The following is a 25,238-nucleotide window of genomic DNA, read 5'->3' as shown; positions in this document are numbered from 1 at the left end:
AAATATTCATAACACAAATATTACATACCTTACAAATACAATGATGAATTTATGAAAATGAACAATTACAAGAAAATTTAATTATCATCATTTATTCAATCAAGTATACATCATTCTTTTTTATAATAATAAATGCTTAGCCATGATTTTGCTGTAATATTAATATTTACTTGATTTTTCCCGTTTCACCTTTGTTTCTACGCTTGATCATCATGATCACTTTAGAAAGCTATTACAAACAAAATAACAATTTAAGATTTTCGCGAGCGACAACGAAAAACTTCAATTGCGCCTTGTAAGTACGCCAGTAGTACAGAGCTGTTTGACAAAGTTTGCAGCTTCGCGCTCGTCTTGTTCCAACTGCAAAATGTTAATAAGTTCAGGCCTTGATAACACCTGCGCACGAACTCGTTGACTCGTCACGGATAATGGAATTTCAAATATCTGTTCCCAATTAGCTCCATTGTAATCCATGAGTAGACGATCGAATGGAGTCTCGCCAATATGAAACATGGTATAAGTCAGAGGTTTGACTGGAGTGGGGTAGAATACGAGGACATGCGAGTCTGCAACATCTTTACTGCCGTGGCTTAGTATGCGTAGAAGTGCATTCGAGCTACGCAAGATATATTCGTACACGATCTGAAAGGAAAATAAATTTGAGACACGTCTGACCATATCGAGTTTTCACTACTGATTACAGATTACATAATTGATTTTTTTTAAACTCCGTTCCATTTTTCTTTGAGTTTTCATACAAATGATTTATTTTGTTGTAAGAAATAAAGTATAAAGCTTTGCTAATGGGTTCAAATGCAATTCTGTTACAACCATTTGGTAGGCAAAATATTTTTTACACGTGTCCGTGCAAGTAACAGTGTATCCGATGAGGCATTCTGTTTACCCCATTGTCATTCAGTAAAAACGTATTTTTTACGATTCGCACGGCAATATATGTGAAAAAATTGACGAAAGAGAAACCTTGAGCGAATGGCGTCCAATATCAGTAAAAGCCAGTCGGTCGGTATACATCTCGATGATCGAAGTAACATCCTCCACACCTTCGATATTGTTCGTAGCACAGCGTCTGTTGATACTGTCGCGTATCGCAGCTAGTAGATCATCGATTTGAGCCGTATGTTTGTTGTCCTCGTCGATGCTACACAACGCTTCGGACAGCGCAATAGCCGAGGCTGATTTGTTTTGCGTGTCGATCGTGCTTATCTCCGGCTCTTGGATTCGGACTCCGGCGCGTAAATTTCGCTGCTGCAGTGCCGCACTGTCTAAAGAGGTGGCTTCGTCGAGTAATGCCGAGTATAACGTCGAACATATCACCTGGAGCCCAACAAGAAGATATACAGAAAACACGATTACATTAATAACGAGCAATACGTAAGAAATTTCTTCCTTGTTATCTTCATTGTCTATCTTGCCTCGTATGCGACAAAATAATAACGGAGGCTGAAATTTAAGCGAGTAGATTCAAGGGTCGATCAAAATTATACGTAACTTTCATAAAGAGACATGTGAACGGCAATAAAAATGGCTCGTCGGTCACAAAAGATTCACGAAGGAGTTCTAATGAAATTTTGCTTAGAAAATAAAGAACACTCTTATCTTGCATGACCATACTGTAAAATTGCGATATAAAAGTGAATAAGCCTGTTTTAAAAGAAAAAACACAAGCAACTCTCTTTCTCAATTTTTTTTAAGTCATAAAAGCAGTACTATATCGATGTTTGTCCAACTTGAAGTTTGCGCGACAAACTCCATTAATTGTAATTAGTTACCAGGATTATAAACCAACCTGTAAAATTACTGAACCACCAATTGGTCGGCAGTGAGCCGGTACATTCTCGTCCATGGCCAATGCTATCTGCAATACGCCAAGGGGCATGCAGTTGTGTAATTCGTCAATAGAGCACAACACCAGAGACATCGTTTGGTAAATGCTCGCCCCTGTCTGTACGAAATAAGTGGATAAGTTTGCCTACATCTGCTTCTTGACTTATTTTACATTGCATGATTATGAAATGGAATAGCAGAATTTATCAAATATATAAATCAAATTTCAACATTCGACAATGCGTTGGTCGATTAGACTATGAAATTTATAATACAATTGAATAGTTAAATGCTAAATTAAATTACGCTCTTTGATTATTATTCAAGAAAATTATGTAAATATTTGTGAGAAAAATTTTCTCAATATATGTGCGGGGGTAGTTTTTCTTTTGAGATTAAAACCGAGTCACATTTTGCATGTAAATGATTCTAAACTTTGTTAATGGAACATACCGTACCATACCAATTCAAGGGAGTTTTAATTAAATTTTTCTTAGAAAAAATTTAATTAAAAATGTAAGAAAAAATAATAATGCAAGAATCTTCTCACCTTCATCGCTTCCAGGAGCGTGTTCACGATTGGCGTCATGACAGGGCGTAAAATAGCAAGAAGCGCGTTGAGCCACGGTGGCTTAGCTTGATTCCAAACCTTATGCATTACGAGAATATGAGTAAGAAATATACGTGTCTATTTTTAGATTTTGATAATACACGTAAGTTGCGACAACTGTAACAAATCCAAAGAAAAAGTAATAAAATATATTATTCATTTTTTAAATCTCTATATTAAAAACGCGTGGAAAGTCATTTTGTATACTCGTAAATACAAAAGATATAACTTTAATAATTGAAGAATTGGCTTAAAACGCAAGTCTATAGGTTTGACAATCAATACGAGCACTGTACAATTTCAGTACTGCCGTTAGGCGCACGCGTTCGAGATCACTAATTATTTCAATTATTACAGAATTCTTTATTGATTCTATAGATTCTCCCATGCACCTATAAAAAAACGTACTGTATATTTCATTCTATACACACGCGTACACGTGCGATTTCAACTTTAAAAAAATTCAATGCCGAACGAGTGGCAAACAAAGGGCATATTTCCATCATCTCTCTTACGCGTATGAAACAATAAAAAAAAAGTTGTCGAGCTTATCGTGCTTTGAAAACACTTGTATAAATACCTGTTGCCTATCGAGATAGGTCGACCATGTGGGATCTTGTTTGAGTGCTGGAATAACAATGCGTTGAGGGTCACAAGCACCACTCGCGAGAATGTACATAAGTCCATACAATCCCATGGCTGGGCTGATAATTAATGTGCGTTTGCATGATTTGCCCGGACAAAGGAAGCCGCCGCATTTGTCCGGATCTTCTTTATTCTCGTCCATTGTTGACACAGAATTCATTGGTCGGGACTCGCCTTGGTTCGTGCAGCCGATACATTGACGAACGAGAATACTCAACAGTTTCATTGCCACTTTGTAGTCATTCATTGACAGCACCTGCTTGCCAAGTGGAAGTGACTTCAAAGCATTCAGTAACATAAGTCTATTTGTGAGACGACGCAGTTATATAAAGCATCAGAGAGTATGTGGCCCTATCTTTATTAAAAATTTCAAGTAAAAATGATTGACTTTACTTTCATTAATTGAATCCAATTGGGTTGCGGTTGTGATTTTAATACGTTTAATTCGAGTATCACAGCTTGATCTTCATTCAAATCTTGAAAACCTTTGGATTTCATGTCGGTTACGCCAATCAAATTAGGCGCGCAAATGTATAGCCAAGGAGCTGGTCCATGACGAGACTTCGATATGGTTAAATTATCCAACCCTTTGCGGAAGACCTTCAATGTTAACAATAGTTTGTTAGACTTTCATTGTATCATTTATTGAAACGTAGATCGATACCTATTATTTATTTTTTAATTGTAACGCTCATTAAACGAAGTTCTTAAATAATTAGTAGCACGAGCTGCAAAACGCGAATGGAACATCATTTATACATGCTTAAGCTTCTCAGCTTTGAAACCCATTAAAACTGCTTTCCTCACATTATAATTGGATCAATTGGCAAAGAACTTATACAAAAAACTTTTAACGAAAAAGAAGGCATAAAATATTCGATGATTATGCAATAGGAAAAACTTCAATGACACTTTATTTTGCAATCATCCTTAAAGCTCGATAATCAAATTATGAAAAAAGGACTTAAATAACATTATAACAATTCGTCAAAGTATAATGATCACCTGGAACAAAGTCTTGAGCGGAGCACCACGGAGTAATAGACAAATCAGAAGTTCATTGCACTTGGCATGAATATCGCGTACGTAAGTCGAAAGTCCATCGCTGTTATATCCAATCATCTCGTCACCGGAGGTGCACACCCCCAAAGCTAAATACGCCGTGCAGGATAACACGTTAAAGGCGTCAGCCCAGAATTGCATGGAACGTGCTAAACTTGGTCGACCCTTTGGAAATATAGACAAATATGTTTGTTATTTTTTCTTGTATATGCTGATCTACGTGATTTTTTTACTATTTTTCGTTGCTTTATGAATATTGCAGATTTATGATAAAAATATTACGGTGCTATCGGTTATATATCGAAAATCGGAAGGCGATATATAAATTTCATAGTATTAAAAGCAAAAGCATATTCGAATCAGGTGTTGCATTGATATCTCGTGTATATTCTCGTACGGTCGACGACGCACGTCGTCCAACTGTCGTCAATAGATGAAGGAGGGAAAGGCAAGCGACCGAATAACAAGCGACTCGTTCACTTTCTATGGCTGATATTCAGGGTGGCGATGAAGCAGCGTGTGTGATTATATGTACGAGGTGGGGGAATATCTGAACCGCAGTGGTGAGGGATTGACGTACTTACGTGGATGAAACGGGCGACAATGATGGAGAGAGATTCGTTGAGCATACCCGAAAATACGCGCTGTGCCATTTTCGGGGACACCGTGTTCCACAGATCCGTTTTCGTTCCTTGGATATAATGCTTGCTATTTAGTTGCCTAAATATCGTTGAGTGGTTCTTCATCGAGGTGGAAATTACTTGTTTCGATGTCCCGTAATTTTTTTTCATCGTATTGAACCTCTTTGTACCATTTATTCGACGCGACGTTTCCTCGTATCAATATATTATTGTGTGTAATAAAGAAATTTCCATTCCGAATGAATTTCAGCGAGTCTCGTCCAATTTTATTATTTAGCAAATAGCACATTGAATAATTTTTGTGAATCCACGATAAATTATTTATGCAACATGAAAAATAATCTCATATGATAATAGGTTTAAAGAAAGATTTTGCATTACACGCGCAGGCGAAAAGAATCACTAGAAAATTTTTCGTTGGAAGCGGTGGACAACAATAGAATACCAATATTTTACTTGATACAGCCATATTATTGAAGAAATGAAAAAATTGGCTCATCAATAACAATTGATATACGTTAGGAAAAACCTATTGCTAGAGCCGTAACCGAAGCGAACGCTTGTTTAAAATTATGCAATTGTTTTGCCGCACATAAAAATCCGTATACCTTGCATATAAAGCCACCACATCTGAATGACGTAAGAGCATCTCTCTCTCTCGAAGAACGATCGATCGCTCTGCCAGTTTAACGAATCGGCCTCGTTCAAGATATACAGTGATATGAGCCGGCAATGAAGATCTAAAAGTCTCTCCGCGACAGCCTCGGCCATTTCATTGTAGGACTTGTAACAGTTGAACAACTTCACGCTGTAAACAAAATCATAGCACGAGTTGAAAGGGACTTCTGCAATGATTTGATTATTATTTCAAAGGGAAAAAATTCAAGGACTCGATCTAGGTTACAATAATCTCAATTTGTTACTTTGAAAAGTCGACGCTTATATAAATTTAGAATTACGCGACTACCAAAGCAACGGAAAATGCCCTAATGAACGAGTTCTTTTTCTCTTGGTAAACGCTAAAGTTACGTGTTAATGGCATTAAAACTTGAACTTTCTGAACTTTGATTTTACTCTAATGCAAGTAGAAACAACGACGAAGGCGAGGAAACCTCGGAAAAAGTGAATGTAAAGGTTGAAACCCTATTCACCATTTTTACGATGAATAAGAGAAGAAAAAAGCGAGTGTGAAACATTTCACTGTTACTTCAACTTTTAACTGAATACGCTTCTTAAATTTTACCGCGGTAACTACAAATCAATAGTTTACCTTGCTTGCTCGGATATAGAGTTTTTGGTTCGTTGATTGTAACACCAGAGGCAATTACGGATAAGCGCAGCAGCTCCAAGCGTCGCCGTAAGCACTGTAAGGTCCGCATGATCCAAGGATTCTTGGATTAGAGTGTGCAGGTGCTCTGCAGTATTAGAAATAATTAATTTTATTGCTTCACCAGCGAGAACTTCCATAATTTATCAAAATACAATATGAATCGTTTTTATTGTAGAAAATGCGGAATTTATTTTGCCCACCTATAAGCTGTTCGGAAGTCTCAATAACTAGCAAAATGAAATCATTCGGCTGGATTTTTTTAACAACCGCACCGTCATCGGCACTTTCGGTTTTATGCTGGCTGGTAGAACTTAAGCCGGAAGGTCTTTTAAATGTTGCTAGGAATTCGGCTTCCCACCAGGTGACGATTTTTATTGCAGCAAATGAGGCGTGACGAGGAAAGTCGAATTTCCCACCGCTCACTCGTACGCATAAGGGCTCTCGTAGCACCGTCTGCATTTCCTATTTGCAGCAGTCGTTTTTAATTGTTTTGACATTGTTTCGTGCAAGCTTTGAAGTTAATACTACGTTATTATATTTGATTTAGAGCTCGGTAAGTTAATTAGACTATTTCTATTAATAACTAAAGCTCTATTTGAAACTGTTTATAATGTTACAGAACAATGTTCATTTTATTTTCACTGCGAATGAATGAAATATCAGAGAACCAATATCAGAATGACTAAAATGCTTTTCGTTCTTCCATAATTTAAAAATATCTCTTGTCGACTGAAGTATTTCTTTTGTAACGCTTCAATAATTTAGATAAATCAAAGCCTAATTATATATTCATGCGATATGAATCAGACAAATATATTATCACCTCACGAAAGAAAATTAAAATTTAGCAGGCGTTATCGAATTAAGCTTCTCGGACAAACAAGGAGGATGACATGAATGTTTCAAAAGCACTCAATAGAAGAAAAATAGCATATCGAAAACCTCAGAGAAGAGACTTATCGATTTATGTTTATATTTCGTATAACTTTGTAGATAATGAGATTCACGTTTTTATTTGTGCCTCGTTTGGTTTGCCAACAGCTCTACACGTGTATATACTTAGTATGATACTTATCATCAGATCAGCTAAGGGGAATTTAATCTGTAGACTGTGCATGTTCAAATGTAAATACATATCGAACGTCATCAACTGAGGAGCCATATAGACTATTTTTTACTCGAAAAAAAAAATGCGCTTATGTGGGTTTAGAATTACACATGAATGGGATGGTATATAAGCTCACTTGAATTTTCTTTGAATATAATTTACCTGATAGTATTGCATGTCGCGTTGCAGAAGAATCCTCACTCTATCTACCAAGTTTCCATCTTCCATAATCTCCATTATGACTTCCAAATGCAAATAATTTATTCTTTTTTAATGTTCACGTTTGTGGCAATTGCAATATTGCTGAAAATATTTATAATAAATTTTATATTTGTATTTGAATTGTAATAATCAAGGCCAACGTACATTACATATCTGCGTATGCAAATTTTGTGAAAAAAGATAAAATAAATATTTATGAATTTTTCAGATCTTGTAAACAAGAAATATTCCTTAAGTTGCAACTGATATAATTTATGTATAAGTCAATAAATCATTATCAACGTGAGCTTTTTTTCGCCAAAGCTCTGCAACCAACGCCAATCGTTGGAAACTGAATACTGACGGGTTTGAGTATACAATGATAAATTATGTTTTTATTGAAACCGGCTTCATTGTATTAATGAAATTATGAATTTATTTATGAAAATTAATATTGTTTAATTTAATTATAATATACGATATGGTGTTCTAGGTATGAAAAATAATAATAAATAAAAATTCTAAATTTTGTTTTTTTTTATTTGAAACTTTTCGATATAGTTTTATTTACATGTAATATATACAAGCAATAATGTACTTCATAATAAAAAATAACGCTATATACATATATAATCTAGATGATTCAAACAATTGACTTTTTGATACCATAGGAGCAATCCGTAAATAAAACCGGAAATTTTACAATATCTGCTATTTCCTCATTTAACAATTCGTGTAATGATTTCCCGTCGTGTTTGTATATCCATGTGCCATCTATGAAATCATATCGTTTCGGTCCTGATTTTGGTGATGATAGCCAGATTTGTAGATTTGGAATTTGCCTGTTAATAACATAAGTTCCATATTCAGATCCAAATTTGACTGTAAGCACTCCATCCTATAATAAATTAAACATTTATTACAAATTTAGATATTGTTAAATATTATTTCATAATACTCACCCCTGATGATACATCTGCATCTTGTAAATGAGTTGCTTGTTCTATTATTTCATCAAAATATTCTGAAAGTGACTCAAGGGTTTCAGTTGACAATTTGATAAAATTGATAGATTGGATATCTCTGAAATAAATAAAATATGTTAAGAGTATAAATTTTTTTAAAATAAGGTGCTGTGAAATATTCTTTTGCAAATATTGTGGTGTGCATTTGAAATAAAGTGACTTATTATAGAAATAAAATAATATCAAAAATACTTACTGAGCTATCAGCAATGTAAATAAATTTAATAAATTTGAACACTGAATAATCACTCTTTTATGCACGTGACAATGATTACATATAACCATTTTTACAAAAGCGTTAATTGGAAAAAAACACCACAACATTTGCAAATATAAAATAAAGTCATGGTTTCAAAAGAACCGATAAAAAATCACAATAAGCGATAACAAAATCGGAAAAAGTTACACGATCAGTTAATTGACAAAACTTATTAAAAATAAATTACTTACTGCTCAGTAGAAAATTCTCGTCCAACACAAAGTTCACTAATAAACAGTTCTGTTTTACAAGATATTATATTTTTTAAATGCCAATTTTTATTAGAGCATGTCACAACATAACCTCTGGTACAAGTCGCACATGTGATTTTATTATGACAGAAAATGTTTATCAGTGACTTTCTTTCCGCGAAATATGTTACTAGTTTCTGTAGCCTTACACTTTTCGTCGATATGCCACTCATCTTACACTTGTTTATTCGATAAATTATTGATCAAACACGAATTCGGAGTAATAATAATAACGCAAAGGTTATCGCCATTTGAAAAGCACTGTAGCTACATCTGTTGATCATTCTCGTATATTACCATTTTGTATCTCAGTTGATAACGAAGACGTTACATATGTGCATCTAATTTAAATCCCCTCTTCGATCTTGGTATTCCATACAATTTTGTTTTTGTTCTTTTGACCTATCGATGAGTTCGAGAAGAGCTACAGATTCATCGAACATGGAGTTGAAGCTCAGACTTGTTTCATTAACGTTCCTACTTGTTTTAATTAATTGGAATGAAGAAAACGTGTTTTGCAGTTCTCAGAGTATAAATAGTAAGTATATGCACGTAACTACATGTTGCATTATAGATGCGTTTGCTTTTTAATTTGAAACGTTGCTGTGTTATTCAAAGGACGTCTTATATTTGAGGAAAACTTTGATTCATTTCGTTTAAACAAAAATTTCTGGAGTAGAGAAATAAGGATACCGTTAGATCCGGTAAGTGGACATTACAATTATTTGTAACAATTTCTGTAGAAGGAATTAACACTGAAACATCAAAATGTGAAAAAGAATTTATCAGTATATATTAAGTAACTAATCGCGCTCGAACGTGAAAAAAAATTATTTTTTCAAAATCTTATAATTTCTACTTAAAGAGAACCGTATTTTATTGCTTATTTGTCTACATTTCAGGAATATCAATTTTGCGTTTTTCACAAGCACGACGATACTATAGAAATAAAAAACGGCATCCTCCGTATAAAGCCAAGGTTGTTTGAAGATGTTTACGGAGAAAATTCAATTCTTCTTGGGCAATTACGTCTGGCGGAGTAAGTATTATTTTCTCAGTCAATATATAAAAAACTGCCCCTTTTTTACTGAAGGCTAAAGCTGCAAAAAGTTCTAAAGATATCATTATTTAATTATTTCAAGGATAAAGGGTTCTTCGAATTTTATTTATTTTATTACAGTCGAACAATATTTTAATAATCAAATTTCTTACCTAAAATTTACCGTCGATTGTAACGTTTTACGATTTGAGAAAAAAAAGAAGATAAAAAATAGTTTTGAAATAGAATTATTACGGAATGTTATTTAGTATACTAACTGTAAAGTAAACGGCATATCATTCTCACCGACATATATGTACACGCGAAATCCGTAAAATTGGCATTAATTCCGAAAATGTAGCGCATTTAAAAGCATCTCGCTGAAAACGATCAAGTGCTTAAAACTGGATACACACGATAATAACGAACATTATGCCGATACACACACAGCTGCACCAGCTCGAATACGCAAGAATGCGAGATGCAGGCGGCTTCGTACCACATTCTTCCACCCGTTATTTCTGCAAAGCTGATTACGAGAAATCACTTCGAATTTCGATACGGTGTAATCGAGGTCCGAGCCAAATTTCCTGAAGGAGATTGGTTATATCCAGGTGAGTATACTAACTTTACACTTGCTCAATATAGTGCCGTATGTCGGTGTAGGTGATTGAACTATTTATGCAAATTTTCAGCTTGCATTTATTTATCAATTTTCGGAAAACTTTTTTTGTTTTTGAAGCATGTAACGATTAAAGAGATCATGATATAATAATAAAATATAAGCTATTTATACGCAATCTGCTATTAATATCTTTTTTGTTTGCTTGTTAGAAATGATAATGTTTTCCTTTGTGCATCTCTTAGCAAAAATATTTTTATTGGTGATTCTCAGTAGATAATTATAGATGCATGCTCTCACTGGCGAAGACAATAAAACATCTGCAATATTACTCTCCTATCCCATCTGCATATTTTACGTCATAAAAGTTGTTGCGTTGATTTCGCATCAAATCAAGAAAAAAAACTTGCTTTACGGTTTTTCAAGAACACGTAATCTGCCTAGCTTAACACTACGTCATAAAATATTTAAAAATAACGAGTCTAACGTCCACGTGTTGACGGCATAAGCACTAATAAAAAATGTAATCTCCGCGGCATCTTCAGTATAATAGAACGCGTGTCAGTCACATCATTAGACATATAATTACGAAGAAATGCATACACACGAGTAAATCTAACGAATGTCTACAATACAGCAAAAACCAGTCGTCAGTCATTATTTAGAATTTTTAACACTTGCCACTATTGAAACTAACAAGCACCTTGCCAATCTTGTACGCTTTCATTGATTTTCAAATGTCCCCCATAACATAATAAAATAATAAAAACATATATATGCCTTTTTAAACTCGAAATTAGATTTTTGTCGTTTCTCTTCGCATAATCAATATGCACATGATTAAATTATCTTCTCCCTCTTACCTCTCTTTCTATTTTCTCGATTTATTGAAATAACATCGAATTGCTCTTAAAAAAAGAGATTCGGTTGGAGCCGCTGTACAAGAGCTACGACCCGCGTCACGCGAACGCGCGAATCGAGTTGGGAAGAGCTCGTGGAAACAGTATTTTAACATACGACAATGGATATACAAGAGAAGACTATGGTGGTAAATTGTTGGAGTTCGGAGTTGGCAACGGCACTGGCTCGGTATTTCACGAACAGTTGGTTACTAAATTGAGTCACACGAATAGCTGGACTAAAGATTTCCACGTTTACAAAACCACTTGGACCTCGCAAGGACTTAGATTCCACGTGGATGACCAATATGTTGGCAAACTTACTCCGACGAGTAGTGGATGGTCCAAAAATGAAAGAGCTGTGTCGGATAGTATGGCACCTTTCGATGAGAAGGTTTGTAATTTGTTGCCATCGACCAAATAATTATTTGTTTGGAAGCCTTGTACATACGATTAGCTATCAATTAGAATCTTTTGATAGTCGGCAATTTTCTAAAATGGGCACAAGTACTCATAAATTATTCGCTATACTCGATCTATAATTATTAAGGTGACTTAGAATCGAAACTCAACAGCGCGAAAAGAGTATCACTGCATCTACTGAGGAGAGTTTGTTATAGAAAAAACAAATGCTTTCAGTTTTATCTCTCAATCGGATTGGGCGTCGGTGGCGTACGTCTTTTCCCAGACGAGACACAAACGAACTCTTACGTAAAACCCTGGAAAAACATCAATGCTAAGGTATTGTACGCAGAAGTTCATTGCATTTACAATGACAACTGCATTGTTCAGTAATTATAATTCTATTTGCAATTGTTTTTTTTAATTTTTTTAAAGGCTATGCTGTTGTTTTGGCAAGCGAAAGACAAGTGGCTACCAAGCTGGCAACGAGAACACGGAGTTAAGACTTCTTTAGAGATTGACTACATTAAAGTTTGGTCTTTGGACTGATAGTATTTGTATGTGACAAATAAATATCTATAGAAAAATATGTTTTTCGAAGATTACAATTCTGTCTAATTAAGTAAAATCAATTTATACTTTATTTCATCTTCTTTTTTTTTGAACGTGGAAATTGTTTTCTTATATTATCAAAGCTATTAATAACATTAGTTTTTAATTTATACCGTTAAAAACGGCAGCAAGATGAAAATACATAATATCTAGTAGCTATTCATACTAGCGTAATCATACTAATAAGTGAAAAAAGAAATGGTGTCAGATTTAAACAGCTGACTGTATTCGTCGATAACAATTTTGATGTTCTCATTCGAAATTAAAAGTCCAATTGCTGATTTTCGGATTTGTTTCTCCATAAAAAATTGTTTAACGAATTGTTGGTAATTAAATTGTTTTCTTGTCGTGAACATAAAGTCATTTGCTGTCCAGATCGAGAGACACTCGCAAAGGGGCATAGGTTCGAGAAACGGAGCGCAAAAAGGGACGGTGCTGCGAAATCTCCATAAAGAAATCTTAAGTACAGAAGTGCCAGCACAGTTAAGTACAGCAGTTCGCGCAAGTCTCGAGGTTGCTGCTACGATTTCTTTCTGTCTCTTTATTCTCGTCTTTCGAAGTCTTCACTCGGCTCTCGAAGAGAGCGCGCATGGGAGCTAATCACTTTGCCATCTCCGCCGCCTCACACGCGGCGTAATCACACCTGCCTGTACCCGTTACAAGGTCGCGCGCAATGAATATCCCCCGTCGAACGCGAACGACTATTTTTTTCCCAAGCAAGGCACGGCCTTTTTGCCCTCTCGTGTGTGCGCTGATGATGATTTGCCGGCAATGTCGCGTGCAAACCGGTTCCCGAGGAAGCCTCAAAAGTTTATTGTTTGCTTCGCAACCGCGAGAGGAGAGAGAGAGAGAGAGAGAGAGAGAAAATCGCCGGCAGGGAGGTCGTCAGATCTCAGGAGCTTGGGATCGATTATCAATTTCACAACGGGGCCTCGCTGCTCAGCGCGCAGTCGGCTCATGACTTTCATCGCGCCCTGTTACCGATCGCTCTTGCTGCGCGCGCCACGTTTTAAATTTTCTCCAGCGCTCTGTCATTCCTTGTTATTTTGACCAATTGCTGTGTTTGTGAATGTAAGGCGAGGCTGCGTATTTGTAAGTTCAAAAGTTTATTTTCTTTTCTTTTCTTGCTTAGTTTTGCATAGACGCTGTTGATTGTTGATTTCATATTTTTTCAACATTGGGTTTTTATGTACTTCAGGTTTCTTTTGTACGGCTTGAATAAATTATTGTATTATGTCACAGACACTTTTAAAAGATTTTTTTTACTATTGCTTGAGAAATATATTCCAAAATGATAGCAGTCGAAGAAAGTTCATTTTGAAAATATAGAACATTTTTTAAAAAGAAATTTGATATTATAAAAGCTTTGAGTTAGGTGACATAATATTTACAACGAATCTATAGTAAAATTAAAAAAACGACAAATTTCGGAATAGAATAAGGCAATCTACCTACAAAATATGCTAATTGACTTTTGTCATTTTTTCAGTTTCTTTTTGTAGTGACATCAATATACTATTAAAAGAAGTTATTAACGAGAAAATGAAGAGGAACGTTATGTTAGTAATTTTAGGGATCGCAATTATTGGTTCCTGCAATGCTGCGAAATTGTCAGATGTTTTAAATCTAAAGCGTGGTGGTAAGAATTAATGAGATATGTCATTTTCACTCAATGTATGATGATAACGGTACATTTATTTGCAGAATCAGATTATATTTTACGCAGCTGTATAGCGAGCGCCCAGTTGACCAGAAGACTTAGTACAAATGGCGTGTCGCAATTAACTTCAATAGAGAATCCTATTTTATCAGAACCACAATCGGATGCTTTATTACTCAACAATGTTGAAAATAAAAACCTCATAAAACGTTCTAGAAGTAATACGAAAGCGCATCCTAGGTTAAAAGCCAGGTATTTAGTTAATAAGAATATCGATACTCCTCTCGGGACTGTTGATGTTAAAACTTTACGGAAAGATATTCCAAAAGTGTTTAAAAAAAAAGAACGTCTTCCAGAATTAGACAGTAGACGTGGCGCTGCTAGAAACATAGACACCGAAGCGGATATTATTTTAGTTCAACCTTTGAAGCATTAAATAAAAAGTAAAATTGTATGTTAAATTCTGTTCACAAATATATTTTACTCTAACAAAATAACAGACTGAGTGAGGAAATAAAGAAAAAATTAAAAGGCTTTACATGAATTTAACTTGGTGGAGTACTGACAGATTCTGGTAACCTTTGAATTTCAGTCTGAAACAGAAATAAAATTATAATTAGCAAATTACTGATGTTTCACAAAAAGTTTTTTGTAGACTGTATAATAATATTAAAAATCATTCTTTATGATTTTAGAGAGTAATAAATTAAGATAAATAAAAATTGTATATAATTCACCTTTGTTACTTTCATTGCTACACCTTCTGGTAAATTTCTTTGAATATATTCTAAAAACGTATCAGCAGTTGATCCTGTCATTTTCAAAAATTCTAAAAATCTATAATATGTCCTAAATTCATACTGAACTCGATGTTTTTTATAAACATGCTTAGCTTTGAGAAGAGTCAATCGTTGATGAGTTGCTTTGCGAGGAGCAAAACTAAAAAATTATTAATAACCATTAAAATTATTTATCGATGAAAAATAATGGCTAGAAGATCTTTTTATTGAAACTACTACTTACTTGCCACCTACTGTAATACCTAGATGATCTGCTGCAGTTGTAGCAAAAATCCCATAACTTTGTAAAACAGCTTTATCATTTCCTCGTACTTCAATTTCTATTTTCTTGTATAACTTGTCAGGCTTAGCCTACAATAGATTTTCATTAGTTATCAATAGTATTTTATTTTTGTAATTAATAAAACTATGTGTTATAGTGTTATAAAATATTGTAATATTTTTACAGTTTCTGTTGATATAACATCACTTGAGAATGTTCTGCACATTGGAAATGAAAGATTGATACGTTCGGCGGCTATGTTGAAGCATTTATTCCAAATCTAAAATAAGAGCTAACTTTGAAATTCAATTTTCAACTATTTGTATTTATTTTATAAAAAAAATTGATACTTTTTTCAGATGTTTAAAAACTGGAATCATAACCTTAATGTTCAATTATAAATGAAAACTCACCTTTGCCGAAAACATGGTTTCCAATAAGATGTCAATTGATGATTATATAAATTATTATCTCCTAAATTCTTTTTTTTATTATAAAAAATTAAATAATTGATATCTTCATAATATATATTTTGTAACTTTATTGCTCAAGAGACGAGTGCAGGCAGTCAGGCATTTCGTTCACTTCATTGCCGGTAATAACGCTATCGATAAAACAGAATTATAATTTTGTTAGGTGCATTAATATATATATATCGCACAGTATTATAATACATGATTGCGGGATAACTTCAAATTGATAGTTTATTATACCGTATATAGGTGCTGCAATAATAAAAAGAATAAAGTTTCTGAGTCATATGAATTTATTTGACTATATTATTACATCACTTATTGATAACAATGCACAACATAATATGTATTTATGCCGGTCTGTACTTAAAAATACATCAAAATAGTAATTTTAAGAACTATACATATATAGATATATATATATATATATATATATATATATATATATAGATATGATATGAAAAAGTGTAAGAAAAATGTCATTCAAGCTAAATTAATTTTAGCGATATAAGAATTGTTCGAATGAAAATTACCAATCGAAGAAAGGAAAAATGTAAACCACTTACATTCTATCGCTAGAATAATTTTAACAAAAAAAATATATATATATTCTTAATACTACGTCACAACGATGCTTCAGCGACGGTTGTTCATAAAAGGAGCATTATTAAATGGTCTTGCATTGAAATTGGAAAAGTTCTGTTGGGGTTGTTGCCAATTGTTCAGCACATTTCCTAATAAATTGAGTGATTGATTGGGCTGCATAACTCCAGAAGAATTATTACTTGCTTGCCAATTGTTTTGGGGTATCCAGTTGGTATTTCTGTTTTGAGTTTGCTGAGTAGTTGGTTGCCATGTAGGTGGTTTTTGATTATTCATACCCATGTTCATTCCCATGCCTATATTCTGATTTTGATTTGGCATATTGGAAGTCAAGCTCGCCCCATTACCACTCAAATTCTTCATAGGAAACGTTGGATTTTGTTGCCAATTTGTCTCAACTGGCTTATCTCTGCCCCACGTATTTGATTGATTTGGTTGACCGGACGGTGCCCATTTTGGGGTACTTGGATGATCATCATCCCACGGATCTCGTGCATCTTCTGGCAAGTCATAATCATTCTTCTCTGGAGCCTCCCATCTGGGCTCGTGTCTTGGTTCTGATCGTGGTTCATGTCTAGGCATCTCATGACGTGGAGGAGATAACGGTCGTCGCGGTGGCTCATGTCTGGGTTCGTGACGTGGTGGTGATAGTGCACGTCGTGGTGGTTCTTGACGTGGAGGTGGTGATAACAAACGTCGCGGTGGTTCGTGACGAAGATCATGTCTTGGCTCATGACGTGGAGGTGACATTGGTCTGCGTGGTTGCTCATGTCTCATTTCATGTCGAGGCTCGAATCTTGGCTCGATCTGTGATGGTCCGTGACGAGGTTCATGTCGAGGCATATCGCGAGGAGGGTCTTTCTTCACATCCCAATTAGATGGTCCACTATTCAACGATCCTTTCCACGGACCACTGGGTGAAGCATTGTCCCAATTGCTGCTTTCCGTTCGGTATCTGTTGCCGTTACTACTACTATTGTAAATAAACAAAAGGAAATATAACTTTATCGTAACTGTCAATTTAACAATAATAAAATTAAATGATCTTAAAAAATCGAATGAACGTACGTTTGATCCCAATTAGATACAGGTGCTGCATCCCACGTTGCCTTTTCTTTCTCGGGTCTCCATCCGCTCTCATTGACAGCACCTCTAGTAGGAATATCCCATTCATCCGCATAGCGTCTAAGAGGTGATTTTTGTCTTGGCGGTGAGATTCTATTTGCAGGTGAGAAAGGTCTCCTTGGAGGTGTGAGCCTTCGTGGTGAAGAACTCTGACGATTACCACTTGGCACATTTCTAGAAGATGTGGAATGATGGCGAAAAGCCGGTGATACTGGTCTTCGTGGAGGGGACAAAGGTCTGCGCGGAGGTGAAGCTGCACGTCGTGGAGGCGAAGCTGGACGCCTAGGAGGAGACAACATCGGCTGTCGTCTCATGAGCGGCGAAATAGGTCGTCGAGGTGGCGATACTTGACGTAGAGCTGAACGAATAGGTTGACGCAGCGGTGATAATGGGCGTCGTGGTGGACTAGATTTAATATATCTACCCGGTACTTCTTTGTAAAGTGGTCCTTCAGGTTTTCCTTTATCCCATGTTTCTATAAAATTAAAGCACAAAAATCAAATTTTAATCAAAAGTTCAAAATTTCAAAAATCAAAATAAAAAAAAAAATAAAATAAAAAAAAATAAAAAAAAATATTCAAATTTTCATTAGGAGCGTTAACAAAATAAAATTCGATATCTTACCCGATGGTTTTCGATAATTGCTATCTTGAAAACGATTGGGGCCAGGTTTATGGTAAGGAACTGAACTTGGTTTGCTACCAACACTTTTGAACTTATTACTCGCAGCTACTGGTTCTAGTAAAATTGGTTCTACTGGTGGTACGTTGCCATATTTCTTACTTTTTCCAACCGGAACAGGAGGTCTGTTAATATATCCTCTATTATTGGCAGTAGTTATAACGATTTCTTTAGGTCCAGTTTCTTTAACAAGGCGTCCTCTCATTGGAGCAGCTTTATCGTCTAACTTTCCTTTAACTTCGTCTTTCGCATTTTCCTGAGGCGGAGCAATGCGATCCCAAACCGAACGAGGAGGCAGTTGATTTTGAAGTTTATTTGTCTTTTCAATGGCAAGATTTAACATCTCTTGTAATTTTTTGACGGTTTCATTGTCTACAGATGAACTAGCCCCGCTAAGTTTCTGTTTTGCAGCATCAAGAAGCTTTTTCTGCTCTGATATTTCATTGACTATTGCTGCTGGCTCCAATCTGTTACTAGAAAGCCGAGCGCGTAAATCTTCTTCGTCCGTATTGCGTGACTTATCGTACATGGGATTGGGACGAATATTAGATCCTGAAATTGTAAAATAATAAAATTAAAAATAGAACTCGGAAAAAACGGATTGCTAAATGATGAAATTTGTAGAATCATACCTTGCCAAGTTTTATCGAATTTAAACTTTTTAAATCCAGGTTCAAATTCATTATCGTCATCATCAAAAGATCTTTTTATAGTAAATTTGTTGACACCTTTGAATGGGGGATTTCCAAAGCCTCCTCTTGTATAACCACCTCTAGCAAATTTCGCAGGCAGACCTTTTTGGAAAGGTGGTATTTTAACGTTTTCAGAGTTCTTTTTAAGAGCTTCTTGTTTCGATTTACTAATAAGCCCGACAGGATTTATTGTACCTTTTTGTGCTGGTATTTTCAATAGATTTGCCATTGTTCTGCGTTCCATTGACATTACAATATCAAATGCAAAGTGTTTTGGTGTTGTATCAACAATACAACCTTTAATAGGGATAAATGGATTTCCATAGGTATCGTTAGCCGGCTGTACAAGTTCCAAAACTATTCGATTGGCTAGTTTTGTTAAATTGGTAATCAGAACTATGCGGCCTAAAGTAGTAATCTTTCGTAACCCTTTGATAACTTTTGGTGCTGTATATCAGGATTTATGTTAATTTACTCTTTGAAAATGTTACTATTTTCTAGTTATTAATATTATTGAAAGTTACTTACATTTGCCAAATACACTGTTTGTGTTAATTACTGCTACAGCTTTAGCATCTTCAAGACACCTGGCAATCTCCTTTAAGAAAATTTCAATTTTGCCAGTCAAGAAAGCTACATTTGTAATCCCATTCAAATTACATAATGTTTGAGCTTCTGATACTTCTTTTTCTATATCCACTCCTATAACTTTCTGACATTTCTAAAGCGAAAAATAAGAAAATGATATTGACTTATCAAACTGTAAAATATATACTCACTACTCTTTCAACTTACCGATGCAAGTAATAAGCTCATTATTCCTGAACCGCATCCTATTTCCAATACAGTAGTATTTTGTGTAGGAAGCAAAAATTCTATAATTGTATTTGACAAAACTTCTACTCCAGCTAAATTAGCCCACATGTTAGCTTTTGGTGGCAGATCAATTTTGATAGAACCTACAGTATCACAGAGAGTTTCTGATCCAAATAGAAGAACGCTGTCAGTTGAAATGACGTTATTTTCTCTAAAAACAAATTTGCAGTGAAAAATTGATGAGTAATCAAGTAGTATGATGAATACATTTTTATGTATTACTCATATAACTCACTTTATAATTGATTTGCAATAAAAAGACTTAATATTAGCATCTTTTCCAGAACCATTCAGAAAGTAGTCCGTGACTCTATCTTTAAAATCGTCACTAATGTTTTTACCAGTAATATTCATCATTATATCTTCAGAGCGATTACATCGGATTAAAATTACGAATCCATCAGGGGGAATACATATCTTTTTCTTTTCATTTTCTTTGGATTCCTGAACCTCTTGAGATGTTTCAAGTTTTGTGTGTTGATTGTTTTCTTCTGGTGTGGCTTTTTCATCGTGAGACTCTTTTGCATTTTCATTTTCAGCTTCCAATGAGTTCAGGAATTCTCCGAATAACTAAATGAAAGAAAATCAATGTAGAGTTGAAAAAAAAGTTATATTTTTGTATTTCATTCTTAATTTATAAATAAAAAAGTGTTTTTTTTATCATTAATCAATTTCAAAATAATAAAATTAACCTATATATATGTATATATGTATATATGTATATATACACCATAGTTACGGGGTTCGCGTTTATAATTTATTATGTATTGATGTCTTATTATGATAAATGCAATGGCAAAATGTAAAAATGACATCGACTTAAATTCTATATAGGCGGCATTTGTCATCAATTTCAGAACAGTCAAGAAAGTGGCTAGTTACCAGCAAAATGATTTATTACCAACACTGATCTTTTTATCATGCTTATAACGTTTGATAGTAGTAACAAGTACTCTTGCTCTGAATAATCAAGATTTCACTTTAAATAAAGCAAAAATCTTATAGCTGTTTCCTTTTTATAAAACATATTTCAAGTAAGTACGTAAGGGACAGATGGACCAATACATTTCCCTTAAAGTATATTCTAAAGTACTTTAAGTTTTGCGATTCAAGTATGGATAAATAATATATTTATCCATTCATTTTTTTTATTTCTTTTGCATCAATATTTTTGCAATATCATCTGGCTTTCTGATCAATGCTTCACTCTGCCATTTGAAGTAAGATCCAATACTTCGGGAAAGATTTATCAAATTGCTTCAATAAATAACATCTTTTACTATCTTGAATGCTTGATTAAAATGATCTCCTGCTCTTGATTGTTTCTTGGTCTTTCTCTGAACAAGTGTTTATAACTTATTTGACAAAGATGCTTTCAACTGCTTAAAAAGTCTTATCATGTAAATCATGACTTTCAAAGGTTTTGTCACCATTAGACTGTTTCAGTAGTGATTCCTTGCAATATTTTGTAATTTTTGTAAATATATTTCACAATAACTACAAAATATTATTTCCGGTCCACATTTTTTCTTGCTTTTACCTGTAGTTAATTGACAGAAAAATAATTTTCACTGCCATTTTTTAAATCCAATGTCAAATTGTCATTCTTATTCCACACAGTTTTCATCCACACATGTTTCACTATAAACCTAAACTTACACTGAAACTTTATTAATCAAAAACCTAAACACATCATACTCTTAATATTGTAATAAACGTTTACAGCAATTGTTTTATCCATCCATCCCTTGTTATACCGTACTACTTTTTCCTATAATAATGTTTTTTTTGACTGCGTTGATTTATCAAAAATGAAGGTACCTTTACAACACGCATTATAAAAGGTGGATATTCTTCAGTATCTTCTAATTTTGCATCTGGAACACCAGGAACCACACTCCAACCCCACTGTATGTTTTTACTTTTTGGAATATCATCTGCATTCTCTTCTTGCTCCCTTGTTGCTTGTTGATTTTGTTTTTTGTTGCCTAAACATGTCATATAAAATAGATAACATTCAAGCTTAACATTTAATATAATAAAGATTACAGATCCACTTTTACAATCACAACAAATTTCTTCTAGATTCAAAAAAGGTAAATGTACAGGTTTTGTTTAAACATTAATAAGATTTTGAAATTTGACTTTGTACTAAATAATTCCAAAAATTACATTTCAATCATACAAAAAACGAAAATGGTATTTAAAATAAATAGCATAATTATTGATAGTACTAAACTGTGTTATTCACACAGTTTCATTGAAAATTCCAGAAAACTGGCAACAAAAAATGTGTACAAATGACACATAACTGTATTTCTAAATATCAAAGAAATACAATGTTAAGTTATTTCCAATTTCTAAATAGAAATAGGAAATTCTCTATATTACTTTATATGGTTTGTAATTACTCTAAACAATCATTACGATTGTTGGTATTATATCAAATTAAAATTTGATGTGCCGATTAAAAATATCTCTTATCCTTTCTCAGTTAAGGGTTAAGGATTCAATGTTTAAGAAAATATCACCACCCCATTAGAAAACACATCTTCTGATGACGTATGAAATCTACTGTAATCAATTTAGAATCACTCATTTCAATCATTCTATTATCCTAGGTTAGGAACAGTTTTGTTTCCTTTTTTCTAATACAAGCTATCTGAGCAAAGCCCGATAGCTTTTGTACCTTCACATCTGACAAGTACATACAAGTCAGTGAAGTGAAAGCCAAACTAATTATGTAACATTTTATACTTACATACAAATTTCCATCGATTATGATGTAATTGATCTAAAGGAATATGTCTATGTGGTTCAATTTTACATATAGCTGTTCCATATAATACGTCATTCCTATCTAACCATTTTTTGTAGCATGGGTATGAGTAATTGATCAAACCAGCCAGTCTTGAAAATTTAATTTCTAAATTTTCTTGCTTCTCTTTCAACTAAAAAAAGTTGAAAAGTTACAATTAATTTTCAATACTAAAATTACATAACAGTTAGAAAAAAATCTTACTTTGTCCTTGTACCATAGTTCACTTTCCTTGAACTCTTCTTGTTCTATTTTAAGTTGAGTTTTCATTTTAGTAGGAACAATATCTTTATCCCAATCTTCTTCTTCATTATCATTTTTCTTTTCATCTTGGATTTCTTCTCTGTCAGTCTTATTAAGTTGGCTGCTGTAATCCTCAGTACTCTTCTCATTCTTTCCTGCTTGATCAACTTCTTCTTGAATAACAAAAGTGTCAGATGTTAAAACTGTGTTTTCAATCTCATCAAAGTGCATCATAATTTCTTCATCTGTCAAATCAGCTTTTAGAAATACTGATTTTTTTGGTGTAACATTTGGTTTATTTTGTTCGGTTTTTTTCTGATTCATTGCACCAGAGTTCTTCTGAGGGGCTGGATTAGAATTCTTTTGAGGCAGCATATTAGAATCATTCTTTTTTGAAGGGACACTGGTATTTTTTTGAGGAGATTTCACTGGAATTTTCTGAGATTCGTTTTTAGAATTTGCTTCATTTTCGGTATTATCATCTTTTTCTGACTTATCAGAAAAAGTTATTCTCTGAATAGGTTTTTTAACTGGAGGTGTTGTAATATTCATAGTTTTGGATTTGGGTCCTGGTTTCTTTCTTGGAACCGGAATTTCTTCTGGTTGGGATAGAAATTTTTTAGTTAAAGAAATGTCCAACTTCTTGAGTTGAACAGTAGGTTCTCGTCTTTTATTACTGAATTGAGGAACTCTTGGACGCTCTTCTTCTTCTTCAATATTTTCAGAAAAATCTTTGGCTACACTCTCTAAAAACTCATTCTCTTCAAAGTCAATGGAGACGTCTAAGATATTGTCAGCATTGTCTCCGCTATTCTCATCTGCATGTGAAAAATCCTCATTACCACCAGTATCTTGTTTTTCCCTTTCATAGTCTTCAAGGTCTTCATTAATATGTTCCTCTTCATTGCCATCATACGAAATGACCTCATCCTCATCCTCCCCGACACACTCATCCAAAACTTCAAAGTCACCCATATCCAATGTAGGATAGTCAGGTTCATCTATATTGATCCATCAAGTAGTGTGAGTTTAAAAGTAATATATAAATAATGAGTACAGATATAGATAAGAGACAAAGTAAATCAATTTAATGTTGAAAATTGTGCCGGATCTCTACAAATTCCAACATTTAAATCAATAAACTAAAAGCGCATTCTTACTGATGGACGATTAGAACTTATTAGTCTCTTATAGAATAAAAATAATATTATGTTACATGGCCAGTTATTATCGTGAGAATACAAGTGCCTATGATGTTTGAATAAACCGTGATATGCTAGTGGGGAAAAAAGTCATCATATCACTTACCCATGATTAAAATGATTCAAGACGAACGATTCACAGCAATTTGATCCAAATAAATTGAAGCTCGTTATTTTTTATTAAAAAAATATCGCACACTGGCCCGTAGATAGTCGGCTGTCCAACACAATGCTGTTATGAATCCCGTTGCATTCACCTTTTCCGAAAATTTCTTCTCCCTCAAGAAGGCACGTTACGCCATAACATTCCCAACGCCAGCGAATGCGATGGCCGCTGAAAGAAAAGGAGCGACCGGAACGACTGCTCTAATCAAAATGGCTTCTCTCTTCTGGCCTTATGCTTTGCGGATGCGTACAATACAAGCGGCAAGCCGTGTTGCGCTGACGGGTGGCGCGGTTGACCGACATTCACAATCGAGAGTCTCGAGATTCGAGTCAACGCACTCACCGGAGTCCCACTGATTTAATGGCGCTAAAATTAAATTTTTATGTTATATTTATTGAAGTAATTATATTAATAATTCATATAAGTCATTTGATGTTATAAGAAATAAATGAATAGTGCTATAGCAATTTTTTAATCTAATTTTTAAAAATAAAATAGTAACTGTATACAAAAAAAAATTATTTTAAATTGCTAGACTTTTTTTGAATATATCACCATTGTCATCGCTGAAAGAGAAGTCTTTGTTTTAAGTTTGGATCAATTATTGAAATAATTTTACAGCAGCTTCATTTTTCAACTAATTGAAGAAAGCTTTCTAACTTCAGTTACTTCAATATCTACTCGCATCATTCCACGAACATCTTGTCACGAACATGTGTCTCTATATTAAAATAGCAAGCTTGGCGTGTAAAGAACATTTCAATCTATTCGATCCTACATTATTTAATTGGGTCGAGCTTCGATTCAACGTAATTGAAAAAAGTAAATTAACTGTAAGCTGAATTGAGCATTTCATTATTTATTGTCAAATGTTTTCAAAATTTATTATTATGCGTCTTATATCATAGTCAACGAGCTTGTTCGCATATTTTGCAGTATTACAGACCCTTTATAAACGAATATCTCAGTAATCTCTTTATCGTCGTTCCTTCACTCCTTTCGAAGAAAAATCACTTTCGACAATTACAATTCTCCTTAAAAAAAGCTCAATCCTGAAGCAATCAACTAAAGCATGTGGGCCAAAGC

General features: G+C 34.1%; 6 protein-coding genes across 9 annotated transcripts; 2 read left to right on the top strand and 4 right to left on the bottom strand.

The window, feature by feature from the left end:
- Positions 1-76: 76 nt before the first annotated feature.
- On the bottom strand, positions 77-7,478 carry LOC131664857 (uncharacterized). The gene is made up of 12 exons (XM_058936280.1): positions 7,404-7,478; positions 6,334-6,595; positions 6,074-6,218; positions 5,412-5,611; positions 4,747-4,853; positions 4,106-4,327; positions 3,494-3,700; positions 3,036-3,356; positions 2,396-2,494; positions 1,808-1,963; positions 982-1,335; positions 77-642 (listed from the first exon to the last, which is right to left on the bottom strand). Exons 1-12 carry the CDS (start codon positions 7,476-7,478, stop codon positions 283-285), a joined length of 2,508 nt encoding a protein of 835 aa, XP_058792263.1. The 3' UTR covers positions 77-282.
- A 513-nt stretch (positions 7,479-7,991) lies between these two features.
- LOC131664922 (frataxin homolog, mitochondrial) lies at positions 7,992-9,219 on the bottom strand. Its single transcript, XM_058936398.1, has 3 exons — positions 8,918-9,219; positions 8,405-8,525; positions 7,992-8,340 (listed from the first exon to the last, which is right to left on the bottom strand). Exons 1-3 carry the CDS (start codon positions 9,148-9,150, stop codon positions 8,086-8,088), a joined length of 609 nt encoding a protein of 202 aa, XP_058792381.1. The 5' UTR covers positions 9,151-9,219; the 3' UTR covers positions 7,992-8,085.
- A 121-nt stretch (positions 9,220-9,340) lies between these two features.
- On the top strand, positions 9,341-12,512 carry LOC131664920 (beta-1,3-glucan-binding protein 1-like). Its single transcript, XM_058936397.1, has 7 exons — positions 9,341-9,515; positions 9,596-9,681; positions 9,880-10,016; positions 10,467-10,630; positions 11,558-11,931; positions 12,177-12,278; positions 12,375-12,512. Exons 1-7 carry the CDS (start codon positions 9,386-9,388, stop codon positions 12,486-12,488), a joined length of 1,107 nt encoding a protein of 368 aa, XP_058792380.1. The 5' UTR covers positions 9,341-9,385; the 3' UTR covers positions 12,489-12,512.
- A 987-nt stretch (positions 12,513-13,499) lies between these two features.
- LOC131664924 (uncharacterized) lies at positions 13,500-14,647 on the top strand. 2 transcript variants are annotated; one of them, XM_058936400.1, is made up of 3 exons: positions 13,500-13,643; positions 14,041-14,190; positions 14,262-14,647. In XM_058936400.1, exons 2-3 carry the CDS (start codon positions 14,094-14,096, stop codon positions 14,645-14,647), a joined length of 483 nt encoding a protein of 160 aa, XP_058792383.1. In that variant the 5' UTR covers positions 13,500-13,643; positions 14,041-14,093. The 2 variants fall into 2 exon arrangements, with proteins under 2 accessions (XP_058792383.1, XP_058792385.1); XM_058936402.1 differs by having other exon boundaries at positions 14,256-14,647.
- Positions 14,648-14,672: 25 nt separating this feature from the next.
- On the bottom strand, positions 14,673-15,850 carry LOC131664923 (small ribosomal subunit protein uS10m). The gene is made up of 5 exons (XM_058936399.1): positions 15,687-15,850; positions 15,458-15,553; positions 15,235-15,362; positions 14,949-15,150; positions 14,673-14,804 (listed from the first exon to the last, which is right to left on the bottom strand). The coding sequence occupies exons 1-5, from the start codon at positions 15,699-15,701 to the stop codon at positions 14,757-14,759; spliced, it is 489 nt and encodes a 162-aa protein (XP_058792382.1). The 5' UTR covers positions 15,702-15,850; the 3' UTR covers positions 14,673-14,756.
- A 207-nt stretch (positions 15,851-16,057) lies between these two features.
- Positions 16,058-24,351, bottom strand: LOC131664830 (uncharacterized). Of its 3 annotated transcripts, none has more exons than XM_058936237.1 (12): positions 24,093-24,351; positions 22,746-23,785; positions 22,485-22,674; positions 21,545-21,711; positions 19,959-20,293; positions 19,643-19,874; positions 19,376-19,568; positions 19,043-19,294; positions 18,788-18,949; positions 18,099-18,707; positions 17,418-17,949; positions 16,058-17,322 (listed from the first exon to the last, which is right to left on the bottom strand). In XM_058936237.1, the coding sequence occupies exons 1-12, from the start codon at positions 24,094-24,096 to the stop codon at positions 16,383-16,385; spliced, it is 4,656 nt and encodes a 1,551-aa protein (XP_058792220.1). In that variant the 5' UTR covers positions 24,097-24,351; the 3' UTR covers positions 16,058-16,382. The 3 variants fall into 3 exon arrangements, with proteins under 3 accessions (XP_058792220.1, XP_058792221.1, XP_058792219.1); XM_058936238.1 differs by having other exon boundaries at positions 18,788-19,294; positions 22,746-23,123; positions 23,214-23,785; XM_058936236.1 differs by having other exon boundaries at positions 18,788-19,294.
- Positions 24,352-25,238: the final 887 nt, after the last annotated feature.

The sequence above is a fragment of the Phymastichus coffea genome, unplaced genomic scaffold (assembly GCF_024137745.1).
Source record: "Phymastichus coffea isolate CEN01 unplaced genomic scaffold, Cenicafe_Pcof_1.1 PCOF00046, whole genome shotgun sequence".
Lineage (NCBI taxonomy): Eukaryota > Metazoa > Arthropoda > Insecta > Hymenoptera > Eulophidae > Phymastichus > Phymastichus coffea.
Note: the sequence above shows the minus strand (reverse complement) of the source record. Positions and strands in the feature narration are given on the sequence as shown.

Bases quoted from the DNA above. Each gene is read 5' to 3' on its own strand.
- LOC131664857 (XM_058936280.1), bottom strand. From the start codon at position 7,478: ATGGAGATTATGGAAGATGGAAACTTGGTAGATAGAGTGAGGATTCTT. The intron at 1,964-2,395 runs GTGAGAAGATTC...TATTTCGTACAG, and splicing joins CGCTCCTGGAAGCGATGAAG to ACAGGGGCGAGCATTTACCA. The intron at 643-981 runs GTTTCTCTTTCG...TTTTCCTTTCAG, and splicing joins TTGGACGCCATTCGCTCAAG to ATCGTGTACGAATATATCTT.
- LOC131664922 (XM_058936398.1), bottom strand. From the start codon at position 9,150: ATGAGTGGCATATCGACGAAAAGTGTAAGGCTACAGAAACTAGTAACA. The intron at 8,526-8,917 runs GTAAGTAATTTA...TATTTATTTCAG, and splicing joins CGAGAATTTTCTACTGAGCA to AGATATCCAATCTATCAATT. The intron at 8,341-8,404 runs GTGAGTATTATG...AATTTATTATAG, and splicing joins ATGCAGATGTATCATCAGGG to GATGGAGTGCTTACAGTCAA.
- LOC131664920 (XM_058936397.1), top strand. From the start codon at position 9,386: ATGAGTTCGAGAAGAGCTACAGATTCATCGAACATGGAGTTGAAGCTC. The intron at 10,017-10,466 runs GTAAGTATTATT...ATACACACACAG, and splicing joins GGGCAATTACGTCTGGCGGA to CTGCACCAGCTCGAATACGC. The intron at 10,631-11,557 runs GTGAGTATACTA...TCTTAAAAAAAG, and splicing joins AGGAGATTGGTTATATCCAG to AGATTCGGTTGGAGCCGCTG.
- LOC131664924 (XM_058936402.1), top strand. From the start codon at position 14,094: ATGAAGAGGAACGTTATGTTAGTAATTTTAGGGATCGCAATTATTGGT. The intron at 14,191-14,255 runs GTAAGAATTAAT...ATTTATTTGCAG, and splicing joins TTTAAATCTAAAGCGTGGTG to AATCAGATTATATTTTACGC.
- LOC131664923 (XM_058936399.1), bottom strand. The intron at 15,151-15,234 runs GTAAGTAGTAGT...ATAATTTTTTAG, and splicing joins GGTATTACAGTAGGTGGCAA to TTTTGCTCCTCGCAAAGCAA. The intron at 14,805-14,948 runs GTGAATTATATA...TTTCTGTTTCAG, and splicing joins TAGCAATGAAAGTAACAAAG to ACTGAAATTCAAAGGTTACC.
- LOC131664830 (XM_058936236.1), bottom strand. The intron at 19,875-19,958 runs GTGAGTTATATG...ATTTGTTTTTAG, and splicing joins TATTGCAAATCAATTATAAA to AGAAAATAACGTCATTTCAA. The intron at 17,323-17,417 runs GTACGTTCATTC...TATTTACAATAG, and splicing joins GTATCTAATTGGGATCAAAC to TAGTAGTAACGGCAACAGAT.